This window comes from Garra rufa, chromosome 19 (assembly GCF_049309525.1).
Source record: "Garra rufa chromosome 19, GarRuf1.0, whole genome shotgun sequence".
NCBI lineage: Eukaryota > Metazoa > Chordata > Actinopteri > Cypriniformes > Cyprinidae > Garra > Garra rufa.
Window position 1 is genome coordinate 22,218,487 of NC_133379.1, and position 13,696 is coordinate 22,232,182.

General features: G+C 39.2%; 1 protein-coding gene across 1 annotated transcript in view; it reads right to left on the reverse strand.

The window, feature by feature from the left end:
• Positions 1 to 2,757: 2,757 nt before the first annotated feature.
• cadm1a (cell adhesion molecule 1a) overlaps positions 2,758 to 13,696 on the reverse strand; it is a 121,993-nt gene continuing 111,054 nt past the window's right edge. Inside the window, exons 11-12 of the mRNA XM_073823984.1 lie at positions 7,100 to 7,225; positions 2,758 to 6,287 (exon numbers count right to left, since the gene is read on the reverse strand). Coding sequence (XP_073680085.1) covers positions 6,169 to 6,287; positions 7,100 to 7,225 — 245 coding nt within the window. The 3' untranslated portion in view covers positions 2,758 to 6,168. The remainder of the gene's footprint in view (positions 6,288 to 7,099; positions 7,226 to 13,696) is intronic.

Here is a 13,696-nt window from a genome sequence, read left to right on the forward strand (position 1 = left end):
CCCGGTGGCTGTTTGTGGTATAATGCCCTAAACAAACTTTCACAGGAACCTTAATTTTTTTCATATCAACTTCAAATTTGGAACATAACTTATTTAGATGTGAGGCTTCAATATGATACCAAATTTAGGATAAAACCTGTTATGCAAAATATGTATTTTATATAAAATATGCAGTGCATTTTGTTTACAGTAAATTTAAACTCCTATGATTTTTTGATACTTTATTTTTTTGAGAAATTCCACTTCTGCAATAATCTGCTGATTGTCTTCTTTAAAAAGAGACCAACCTTAGATCTGTATTCCAAAGTGTTCATGAATTACAACAATTGAAGTTTGGTTAGTGCACTTTCATGCCTATTTTAAAAAATGGGGGTGACAGTTAAGGGGTTAAAGAACCATCTCTTTCTTACCTTTTTATAATCTGAAGAACCTTCTTTTGCCACAAAGAACCTTTTGTGAAACCAAAAGGTTCTTCAGATGTTAAAGGTTCTTTATGGAACCAGTTAGACAAAAACGTTCTTCTATGGCATTGTGAAGCACCTTTATTTTTAAGAGGGTACAGGAGAGTTAACTAGGTTCTGTCGTCAAAGAGGCAGAATAACTTCAGTATAGTCATCATTATAAATAAAAAATAACCAGGAACTGTTTCCTTCTAAGTATCAAAATTCAGTTTTTATGTTCCATGGAAGCGATCAGGGTTTGGAATGACATGAGGCTGAGTAACGGATGACAGAATTTTCACTTTTGTGTGCGATATCGCTTTAAATCGCACCGATTTGTGCTGAGAGCTACTCCATCGCAACAGCTCAAGAAAATGTCAAAAAGTATTAAAATTTGATTTTTAATCCAGATATAGTGTAACTTTACACACTCTGCTGTAATCTAGCAAAGCTACAGGACATGATGAAATCCCGCCATCGCCTTGAGCCATGAAGCGCTGTCTTCTCCCCCAGATCTGGTTCTGTCTCTCTCTGGAACGGAGATGATTCCACGTGACATCTGTGCTCCTCTCTGCCTGTACCTTGAGATCCATCCTATCTGAACAGAGGGTGACTTTGAGCCTTGGCAGTGTGACAACCCTGGTGCTGAGCTCCTGCTCAGGCAATCAAAAACCAGGCATCATATAGAGGGAAGAAAAAAGGAAAAAAAGCTACAACTCAAGGTCAGCATCTGCAGAGTGTGTCGCTGAGATTGCCACTGGGCGGCGAGGTCAGGGTGCGGGCATGAGACAGCTTGAGAAAGAAGCTGCGGGAAGCGCGCTATACCTTAGAGAGATGTTCTTTCTGTAGGCTGCCTCGGTCGAAGTTCAGCTGCATAAAAGCACAATGCAGAAGTGTGACAGAGCTGAGAATGCCAAGGATAATAAGGAGATCTCGAAAGCGAGAGCCTCGACTGGATTTCGTGAACTCACTCTAAAGCGAAAGTAAACGATCCTGGGGTGTTTGAGCAACTGGCTAAATGTATTTTAAAATAAAATGTTGGAAGCAAATTTAACACTTTTGTGTGCAGAATTCTATATGGCAGTGTTGGGGTAATGTAATAATATTACTTTTTCCAAGTAACTAGTAAAGTAATGCATTACTTTTTAATTGACAAGAAAATATCTGAGTTACTTTTTCAAATAAGTAATGGCAGTTACTCCCCCCCATTTATTGATTAAAAGCTCTCCTGTCCCCATGTTGACAGAAATTGTAAGATGTTACTTTAGTTCTAGAATAAATAGGAACATGTATTAATTCATCTCTCTCACTAAAAAAACAGATACAGTATTCCTCAAAATGAATAAAAACAGTACAATTCAACGTAAACCTGCAATAATTAAATATGTTAACACAGATATCCTTTATGGCCCGGTTTCGCAGACAAGGCTTAAGCCTAGTCCTAGACTAAAATGTAAGTCTGAGCAGTTTAAACTGAAATAAAATTGCACTGATTGATTTTAAAATATATCAGTGCCTTTGTTTTGTCTCAAGATGCACACCAGTAATGTTTTTTTCTAAGCATGTTTATAAAAATTACTTAAATGTCCTAATTGAACTATGGTCTAATCCTGGCTTAGTCTAAGCCCTGTCTGGGAAACCGGGCCATTGTGTTTAATCCCAATTTATTAACCAATGGTTTGCTGCCAACCTTCGATGATCCAATTCATCCACACTAATAAGCAAAAATTACTCAATCTAACATTTGTTTTCCTTTTTTTATTGCTGAAGAGTTGACATTTTTTCTTCTGCGGTCTACTGTACAGACATGAATTTACTTTCCTCTAAGCCTGAGGCTTTTGTGTAAAAAGCCTTTTACATTTGCCAAAAATAGTTACTTTTTAAATCTGGGCAGGGCTTGCTTGTTTGTTTTTAATATAAAAAGTTCTAAGTAACTCAATATTGTAATGCATTACTTTTAAAATGATCTTTCCCCAACACTGTTCACTGGTCTAAAGAACATACCAATGCACCGAGATGTGAATAGTGAAATAGCTAAATATTTTAAGACATGCTCTTTGAAGGCATCTGAGAAAAACCTATGGAAGATGGTGAATCACAAATATTAATGTCACTGGTATCCTGTAAGATAAACATACCACATTTTCCAGATGAGATTCTGTCAGTTTTCAAATGGATTCAGATCCCGCTGCAGTGTAGATCATTGACGACAGCAAAATATATAAGTCTTTTCACTCATGCTTGCAGAATTTACCTTTAAAAGATGAATAAGGTTTTCATGTCATGCAACAGGAAATAACAGCACCAAAACCAAGCATTACTTTGAACATTAATATCTTTTCTTTTTTATTAAGACAAGAACTCTCCATTTTTTTTTTTGTAAAAATGTCTAATATGAACAAATACAAAATGTGTATGGGAATGTGGATATCATTTTTTCTTCATTAATACACAGTAACATTGCCCAAGTACAGCAGAAAGACAAAAAATAACCAACCTAAAAACAATGAATGATAAACGTTCAAAACTTTCCAAACCTATCTGGAATCAAAACGAGAAACATGTCGACTTTGAATTCAAATTGGTACTTGTTTGCTCCAACACACTCTCATGGCAATTCATAACCATTTTACTTTTGCAGAATCTTGTACAATCTGCTTACGCCCCACTGAGGGTTAGTTTTACAGGTGGACCTTCATGGTTAGTTTTTAAATAATTCTGTTTTATCACGAGAGTGGTTGGTTTGTCCTTTCTTGTCCTCCTTGTGTGAATTAGGTCTAAAAAAAAAGAGATAATACTCAACATACTGTGTACGTTATGTACACATTTTACAGTGCACCAAATAAACAACAACAACAACGAAAAATACACAAAACGTAGTTCTAATGTAAAATTCACCATTTGATTTGAGATCCAGGTTGATCTGGCTTGTATTTAATTTCCGCTTTCTTAGTCAGGGGCTGTAACTTTGCATTCTACCTGAGATGCAAACATACCGTGTATCGTACGCGAACCTGAGACAGGGCTTAAAAGAAACTGTCAAGTTCAAATAAAAGAAATCAAATCAAGTTTTCTCAGTAACACTGTTGCACTACCAAACAAGGGGCACTAGTAAAGGAACAAACACGACAACAGAAATGACAGAACTGAAACCGAACCCAGTTCACATCTCAAAACAAGCAGTTATATTTCAATTTGACCTTTTTCGACTTGCTGTACAAGAGACAGACGACAAAATAGATCACTGGCGTAACCGCGTCTTCCCATCGACCGTCTTAAGTCCTCAGACGCCTAGTAGAGTGGATTAAACCACATTAATCACATTAAAACAGGTCTAACGTAACAAGTTGAACAAAATGTACATCGGCCCAGTCTAAATACCACAAATTAGTATACTGATGTCATGTCTCTCACATATGCAAAAGAGAAGAAGGGATGTCTGAAATCCTGTTCAGAAGCTGCCAGACCAAAGCTAAATGATGCTCACTAGTTAAGCACAAGCCACACAACTGTATATCTCAACTGCAACGGTAACCATCAAGCTGCAAGACATTCCCTCAGATTTGTAATCTACGTAAAAACAAACGCGTCCAAAGTGTGGTTAATGCACATACTCTAAAATGTCTCAGTGGATGCTCGTGTGTGTGTGTGTGTGTGTGTGTGTTTTTTAAATAAGAAAATAAAGCAAACAAGAGTGTGTTTTCCCCCCTCAACCTCGCCGTTTTATTTACACACTGAGGTTGATTTCAGCAGGGCCTAAACTATGGCATCTAAGTTCACTTACACTACAGAGAGAGTCATGAGGAAATGAGAAGAAATACTTCTCTTTAGGAAAAGTACTTTAGACATCTTAGCCACCTTACATTATGTACCCTTGACGGGCGCTACGTTTGTAGCTAGGCTTCGGTGAAATGTCTAATGCGTTCACAGGAGCGAAGAGAGCATGATACTTGAGCGAGTTTTTTTGGTTAGCGTCATGTGTTGACAACGACTGTAAATAGGGGAAAATCCACAAATGCGGCTAATTACATTGTAGACGGATTCCTAAAATATTTGGAATGTTATTAAAAGCTTTTTCGACTTTTTTTTTCAAACTGTATTGGTAATAAAAGACTGTTTCACTCTTCATTCAGACTAACCTCATTTGAAGCCTGGGACTATTATGCATAAGCAGGAACCCAGAGGAGCAACTCACAGCAATTATAAACAATAAAACACACATTGTTTACACTTCAAGAGGAAATTATTTCGCCGTGGTGCTTTTTCGCACCATGGAGTCTGGGATATTTGGGCAGTTTATATTCAAATACTAATATCACTAGGATAAGCTAGCTGCGATTGCCACTGTTTCCTCTGAGGAAGAACAAACAGGCAATTAACTTGACAGGCAATCATATACCATTACACACTTGTTGGACTGCTTAACATCAATGTCACATCCTCACTGACTCGCCTACAAACGAGATACACAAATGCAGATGTTTTTTTGGCTGTTAAAATGCATTTTAAGGTAGTAAAGTTATAGCAATCAAATCATTTCCAAATCTTCCCTCTCTGTACATCTACAGACGTGATGCTTGTGGTGCTTTCTTCCCTTGAGCCTTACAAAACAGGCTTTGAAACTCTCTCGCTTTGACACAATTTTAGGTAGTTATTTACGTGTGCTAGAGGGTCACCTTCACCAGCCCTACATGGGAAACTACAGCGGAAGATGAGAAAGCAAAACGGTAAGCCACAGCATTTAGACCTTTTTCAGTGATGGCGACTCTTTCGTCATTATGGCATGTGCGAAAATGCTTCTGGGTGAAAACCTAAGACATCATTATACCAAAACAATAAATACCTGGAAGGGCTTTCGGCTGTGTTTAGCTGAGCAGAACGAGACGATAAGCCTCCGTAGGTGCAGCGTAGCAGGAACCGTTCGTCTGCACCTATGCTCATTCTGATGCTTCAAATGTACTGGCACATACAGTATAATTGGAAAAAACTCAAGTAAATGAAGTAAACCGAGGATAAAAGCATTCTGCGGCGATGCAGACGCGGCCTGTCAGAATGAAAACAGGTGCAACGTTCAGGATCAATTCTCCGCCCGTCTCATCATCTTGTCGGGGGACAGGAAGGAAGGAAGCTGCTTGTACTTCCCTTCACGATGCTGATGATTTGGGATTGAGTAAATCAAAACGCTGTTATGTGACTAGGCCTGCTCTTAGTACAGAGGATATGATGTTTTTAAAGGAGATGCCCACAGTGTAGGGGAATGTATTGAGGTGTGCGCTCATGTACCTTCATACGAAAGCCGACAGCACGTCGATAATCTCGGTGGTGTATGCGTGTTTTCAGGGAACGTGACGGATGGCGTTTAAAGCATGACTCAGAAAAGAAATTCAGAACAAGGCACAGAATTTTCTGCAAATGGTCGAGAAATGAACGAAAAATACCAGCAGTTGGGGAGGTGCTGTGTGGTGACGCTTTCTACACTCATATCTGGCAACGTCTGGTATCCCGCCCGCCCCTAAACCCCACCCCTGACCCTGATCCCGCTGTATAACACAAATACCTACATCTTCTCAGCTGCCCGTGTAGCATTCTACGTCATTCAATCCCCAGGAAAGAAAACGAACAAAGAAAGAAAGCAACAAAAACTATCTCTGTTTCCCCATGCCCCACCCCCTCCCGCCAAAAAACCAAACCGAAAAGAAAATCGTAAGAACGACAGAGGCCTCGGGACTCAGATATAGTACTCCTTCTTCTCGTCCGAGTTGTTGTGGCCTCCTTCGGCATTGATGATGGCCGTGTCGGCGTCCGCCGCGTCGTCTGCCCCCTTGGCTTCGTGTGTGAAGTAGGTGCCTGTGTGGGTTTCAAAGAAAAGCGTGTTGATAAAAGCAATATCTCCAGCACCCCGGGGCCTCCGATTGATGCAATTGTGGGGTTTTAAAAGAGATTAAAGACCATCTAGAGCAGCTTCTCTAATTTAGAGTGAGGGTCGATTCCAGGCACTTTACCTGCCCATAAATAAGGCATTAATTTCACCGTGCTGCACTTGGTTGCGTTATACTGTCTTTCATGTGTGAGAACAACAGGTAATACGTCCCCAAACTAATACCCCATGATGGGGATGCTTTGATTACAGCACGGCAGATGAAATCTGACCCTCCAGATTGAGCGCTATTAGATAAAACAAACAAGAAAAGAGACGAAAACTGAGTCTGACACACACTCAGAAGAATAAACCTGTTATTTGTGGCTAATAATGCAGGAAATTTCCATAAAATCCTCTCCAGGTTTGGGTTCAGTTTGACTTTGCGCTTTAGAATTAACCTTGGAAAGTGTTACAAGGTGGTGGGAATAAGCGATCCACTTCAAACTTCATTTCCGAGTGGGATTATTCCCATCCTCTCAGTCTGTGGCGTGATAATGAAGGCAGTAGCCCTGATGAAAAGCGGAGATGCTGCGCCCACTTTATATTACAGAACACAACAGCGCCGTGCACTCAGAGGGATAGCGGCCTTAATGTGGTCGTAGCCACAGGCCAATTCAAAGCACCTGCAGAGCTTCGAAGGCAGGATGGCTTCTTCGCCTATCCAGATTCTGATTCCAAATAATTAGAAAGTCTATTGACCTTGGAAATGTGCCGCAAGAAAGTCTGGGGGCTCAATTACCTTTGTGTCTTGCAAAGTATCGTCCCAAAACGATGAGAAGACACAACATGGCGAAGACCACGACGGCCACAACTCCTCCGATAACCGCATGGTCCAATCTCTGTGCTTCTGGTCCTGCTTGTGAATCTGACAAGAGAGAGTCAGAGATAATGTGTTACTTGCAACAGAATCAACAAACAGAAAATATAACACTGCATATGAAGCCTTTTTATACTGTATATTGCATTGTAAGGCTGCCTTAAAGGGATAGTTCACGCAAAATGAAAATAAATAATTACTTTATTCAACAATTTCTTCTCTTCCGTGTCAGTCTTCAACACGTTCACAAGAGTACCATGATGCATACCCTAGAATGTGGTAATTACATTGCTGTCTTTGCAGGGTCAGAAAGCTCTCGGATTTCAGTTAAAATATCTTAAAGGAGAAGTTAACTTCCAGAACAAAAATTTACTGATTATTTACTCACCTCTTTGTCATCTGAGATTCTCACGTCTTTCTTTCTTTAGTCATAAAGAAATTGTGTTTTTTGAGGAAAACATTTCAGGATTTCTCTTCATATAGTGGACTTCTATGGTGCCCACGAGCTTGAACTTCCAAAATACAGTTTCAAAAGGGTTCTAAATGACCCTAGCGTTATCTAGCGAAACGATCATTTGTTTATTTATTTATTTATTAACGATTTATATACTTTTTAACCTCAAACATCCGTCTTGTCCAGCTCTGCATGTACTCTGTGTATTCCGGTTCAATACAGTTAGGGTATGTCGGAAAACTCCCATCTCCTTTTCTCCTCCAACTTAAAAGCCGTCCTACATCGCTACAGAAGTACCAACCCAGGGTTTACAAAGTAAATGTACAAAGAAAATCAAATGCTCTTTACTAAAAAAAAAAAAAAAGGTAAAACAGCAATGTAGGGCGATTTTGAAGTTGGACGAGGAAATGAGAAATTAGTTTTTCGACACACCCTAACTGGTGATGAGCATTTGAGGTTAAAATGTATCTAAATTGTAATTTTTTAAAGAAAATAATCTATCGTTTCACTAGATAAGACCCTTCTTCCTTGGCTGGGATCGGTTACAGCCCTTTGAAGCTACATTTAAACTGCATTTTAAAAGTTCAAACTCGCAGGCACCATAGAAGTCTACTATATGGAGAGAAATCCTGAAATGTTTTCCTCAAAAAAACATAATTTCTTTACGACTAAGGGAAGACAGACATGAACATCTTGGATGACAAGGGGGTAAGTAAATTATCTATTAATTTTTGTTCTGGAAGTGAACTTCTCTTTTAATTTGTGTTCTGAAGATGAACGAAGGTCATTTTTGGGTTTAACTTTAACATAGTTTAACTAATTAAAATAAAAGTATGCTCACCAAGGCTGCATTTATCAGAAAATGTCAAATTTTTAAAATGTAATTTATTCCTGTGATGGCAAAAATGAATTTTCAGCAGATCCAGTCTTTAGTGTCACATGATTTTTTTTTTTTTGTGAAAACCCATCATTATTTTTCAGGATTCCTTAATGAATAGAAAGTTCAAAAGAACAGCATTTTCTTTTAAATTTAAATCATAACATATACTGTATAATTTGCATGTGTAGCATAATATAAATGCTTGTGTACTCTCTTTTGGTCAGTTTAATGCATCCTTGATGAATAAAATGATTAATTCCTTTCAAAAAACATACAAATGTTAGTGTATCAAATCATTAATTTGTATTTTAGCTATAGGTAAATAACATATAGTTGATTATGAGGTGAATTATAAGGTATCAACAAAGCATTATGCACCCAAAGTGCACACAAATTTCTGTTATTCCATAATAGACAAAACACATTAATATGAATAAACTATAATGAAAAACTGGAAATATTAGATAATACACTTAATGTCAAAAAAATAAGTTTGAGGAGAAAGAAGATAATTTAGTTAGGAAAACAGGAACACATAACAATCATATAGTAAAACATAAGATGGAAGAATGCTGAAATATGTACATACGTAGATAAAAATGTTTTGTAACGTGCGCGACAATGTGTAAGACATTTTAAATATAGCCTACAATAGGCATTCATGTATCTTTGAAATCCACCTCTCCAGAATAAGACCTCCAAACTACAGACAGGCACCAACAAACAGAACTGATGCAAACAGAAAGCATGAGTGAAACTGGTTAAACATTTACGAGTGTGACAGTGAAGCTCTGAAGACACAGGCCTTGTTGTTTATATTCTTGTGTCAACTACAGTCCTGACTATAACTCAAACGAAATCTGGCACAAACTGTGAGCTGTCTGAAGCCAGAGCTGAAGAAATACACTTTGCCCTCAAGACTAAAAGTGCGAATCACAAGCAATTTTTAACAAAGATTTATTCCATTTCAGCCGGAGAACAAGACAGGCCTCCGAGACTGCGCAGCGTAATGATATGTGAAGTTTATTGATCAAGTGTAGGGATCCATGACAACCCAAAGTTAATGCTGGTTTGTGGACTTGATTGGTTCTTCACAGAGCAAAGGAGGAGCAAAATTTTTCATCAATATCTCACACTCGGCTCGGAAATTAAAGAGCTTGAAGAGAAGTACTGAGAGAAAATAGACAAGAGACATCGCTCTAGAGCCAGTCAGCGAAAGACGTGAAAGATCTCCATGTCACCAAGACTGTTAATTATCAACACCTAAGATTTGTGACTCTTTTTTCTGTGCACGTCAAAGGCTGTCTCTTCAAATATGTGCACATTTGGCCTTGTGGACTTTCAGAAACTGATTTTATAATAAACATTTTCATCATACCTCAAATGGCATATTGTGTTTAATAGCATTCACTTGTGGTGACATTTTGGCCTTATATAACCTAAATGATGTCTCTTACTACTAAAACATATAGTAGAAAACCCATGAAACATTAAAAAATACACCTTGTTTTATACATATTTTGGACTATGGGGTGCCATTATTTTGATAACGTGAAATGGTTACATTTCTGCCACTACATGTTGCTATTTTTATGGGAACACGACTCAGAATACACAACTTGGAAAATAAAATATTGATACAATGCCTTTTGAAAATGACAACACAAAGGCTTTTGGTTGTCATTTTCAGTCAAAGGGCAACAAGAGAAGCGATGTAAGTCTTAGCTGCTTTTCTAGCGATAAGAAGAGGATAAAAGAATGGGAAGATGCCTGTAGACAAATAAAACTTTCTAAAGACCCACATCTTTGTTCTCTCCACTTTAGCCCTGATGCCTTTGAGGTTTTTAGTCGACCACAGCTACTGAAAAAGCTTACAAATGGCAAAGACAAGAAACGTTAGATGCCATCCTGGCAGGATGTAAACATGAGACGCTTGTAATGACGCTTTAGCCACTGAACAAGTTTCTCATTGCGAATTTCACTCGATATCTGGGGGCGTTTGACTCCTTGTTGGGAAAACTCAATGGTATGGCATTTGGTTTGAGCCTAGGCCACCTGTAAGCTCTTTCAATAGCTGTTGTCATTGTATCAGTATTTTCTTTTCCAAGTTGTGTATTTTGAGTTGTGTTGCAGTAAAAATAGCAAGAGGTAGTGCCAGTAGCCCACCAAGTGCATTAATTCCACATCATAATGGCATCCCCATAGTCCAAAATATGTATAAAACATGTAAATCTTTAATGGGTTTTCTACTATATTTCAGTAAGAGGCATAATTTAGATTATATTAAGCCATACAAGTCTTAATAAGTCTTCCCTTTCATTTATACATTTTTATAACATATTGTGATAATTTTCATCTTTTGATTTTAAAAGTCTGGGTCTGAACGAGGGTAAAACAATCAAATCTATAAATGACGGAATATAAACAAGAGTTTTAATGTGACCTTGACATAGCATAATAGAAAAAGTTGAAATCTGTTCGTTTTTTTAATAAAAATCAACCCCTGGGAACACCCAAGAGGGAGGAGAGCATTGTGATCTCCCTGCTACATCTCACGGTCTATGTACTGTTTTATCAGTCCACGGGCTCATCCCCACTCCAAACATTTCACTCGATAAAAAACCACGATGAGAAGGGAAAGGAAGCGAGGGGAAGGATGTCTCGACTGAGCAATCCGACGCTTGGTAATCCAGTCACGAGGAGTTGATCAGCCTTCCCTGTTTACCCACGGCAATCTCCCGCTCTCATCTGTGGCCTGAGCCCGAGAGCCGAGGGGATTTCCTGGGGGAGTTCAAAAAACAAAAACGGCAGGCCACAACTTATTAGAGGATAACGAAAAGCGAGAAAGCACAGAGCGGTGTGCTTGTACAACATCCCACCCAATCTCACCTCATAAACAACTCCTGTGTGAGAAGGGTGGGGGTGGGATGTAGGGATGATGCTGCGGCGCTAACTGCCAAACCCAACAAAACATGACTTGATAAACCTAATAGGCTATTTTGACTTCAGATTTCCCTTTTTTTCAGAGGCAAGGCAGATTCAATTAAAGTCAGAGGGAATCTGCTTGACACCTAATTCACGCTTGTCAAAAGGAAGGGAGGGGGCTAAATTCGTGCTTTAACACACATTCCTATTAAGATGTTAATGTGTACTGGACGAAGGGATAAACAGACTAGGAATGGCAGAGATCGCTCTTCCTCTTAAACCTCTTCCCGCATCCACTTTGCTGCGAGATACTGTTGCCGGTTTGTTGCCTGCTTGGGCCATTCTCTCACTGAATGGATTTGATAGAGATTAACATAACTTAACAAATGGAGTGAGGACAGGGACAGGACTGTCTGTTCCCATCCAGCTTCAAGTGATTTTAATGTCCTCTTTCTCCGCTACAGCCTGAAGATAAATGAAGGGGTGTTCGGAGCTGAGCCAGGGCGATGAGAAAGAAGATTGAGGCCCGAGATCGTGCCACGTTCGGAGGTGCGCTGGTGTGCCGGGCCGCCCTTAACACAATGACTGCACCGTAATTCAATAAGAGTCCACTGTGAACCAACAGTTTGGCTAATGTGTAATTCGAGAAGCAGATGGTTTAGAAATGAGTAATTCTCAAGCAACCTCCTCTAATCTCAGCAGCCATTTTGCCTCTGGAATATTCAGTAATTCCAAGAAATTGCCATCTTAATGAAACCCTAGAAATTTGCTCTCATCTCAATTTGACTAGACGGAGTGATATAATTACACATATTGCGTGGTGCTTATGGAAGAATCATTACCATAAACAGCATTCCTGTTTAACGTTTATGACTGCAGAATAAGAGACCGGAATACGCAATTACCCTGTCGGATAAGCGAGGGAGTGTGTGAGTGAGTGAAGGAATGATTAACTGATGCTAGATGGAAAGCATATGAACGTTCTCCAGAAAGTGGCAAGAGCCAGCGCCATCGGGCACTGATAAAAGCCGACTTTGATCTGATCCGAACGAACTAAGTCTGAGATAGGGTCCAATTTTTCTGCACTGGCATTTGTGGGAAGCTCATCCAAGGTCAGCGCTAAAGAATAACTTCAATTTGGAGTGTGCCGTTGCATCGTACTGCACCTCCAGCTACTGCAATGAATCGCTAGTCGGATCTGACACTCATCCAAGAGTCCACGGTCTCCAGTTTCTGAAATATCTCTCCTGTGGTGAAGGAGGATTGCTGTGAGCTCTCAGGGTTCACACCTTAGGCTGCTGGAGGTGGTGTTGAGGAATATGAGCAAGAGAGAAAGAGAGAGAGAAAGGAAAAGAGCTTCATCAGTCTTGAGACGATGCACTAAGCATGTTTTTTGCTTAAAATGGGGCAAATCACCTGGCTGGAGTGGACACTTTCTGCCAAACTACAGTGAGAAGACATGATGAAAGATCCTATCAGCTTTGCTGTTCCGCTGAACAGTTTCCCCAGCAGAAATGATAATTCTTCGCCACCTCATATACAAAAAAACCCTGAATATTCTTTCATTTTGCACCGCTGCACTCTAATCCAGTTACGTTAAGATGAAGTTATCACATTCAAACACGCAGACCATTATGTAACTTTTCATTAGATTCTCCGTTTCTTGCCTCAACATAGTTTACAGCTTTGGTTTGCAAATTGAAAAGAATATCTAATCTAACACCTCAGCCTCCAGTTGTGGGGAGTAACTAAAAGTAGTGACACAACTAACTTGACTACAGTTTTCAGTAGCTGAGATCCTAAATAATACTGTTGCCTTTGTAGTAACAAATTATTTTTGCAATGAGCTGAAGAAATAACCACACACACTCTTGTATATATCATTATGTAACTGTAAAGTCCTTATACAATTTCATACAACAGTTCTTTCTGATCCTCGAATCTGATTGGCTGAGTGGAGTGCGATATTCTAGTGATATCAGAACTCGTTATGCCACGCTTAGAGTATTTCTCACAGCGAGTGTCATGGTGGATGTCCAAATTCACTATCCTTTTATAAATAATATTGTTTTTGTATCACGGAATGTAGTTTTAAGAGGTGAGAATGTACTTGTTTAGACTTTAAATATGCGGTTTGTTAATAAATATAATATCTATTTGAAAAATTTCTTTGATGTTTTTGGAGATGTGAGCTCCAGGGCGTCAGCTGGCATTTAGTGCTCATGAACCCGACGAGAGCAGCCTTACTTCGGCCAAATCT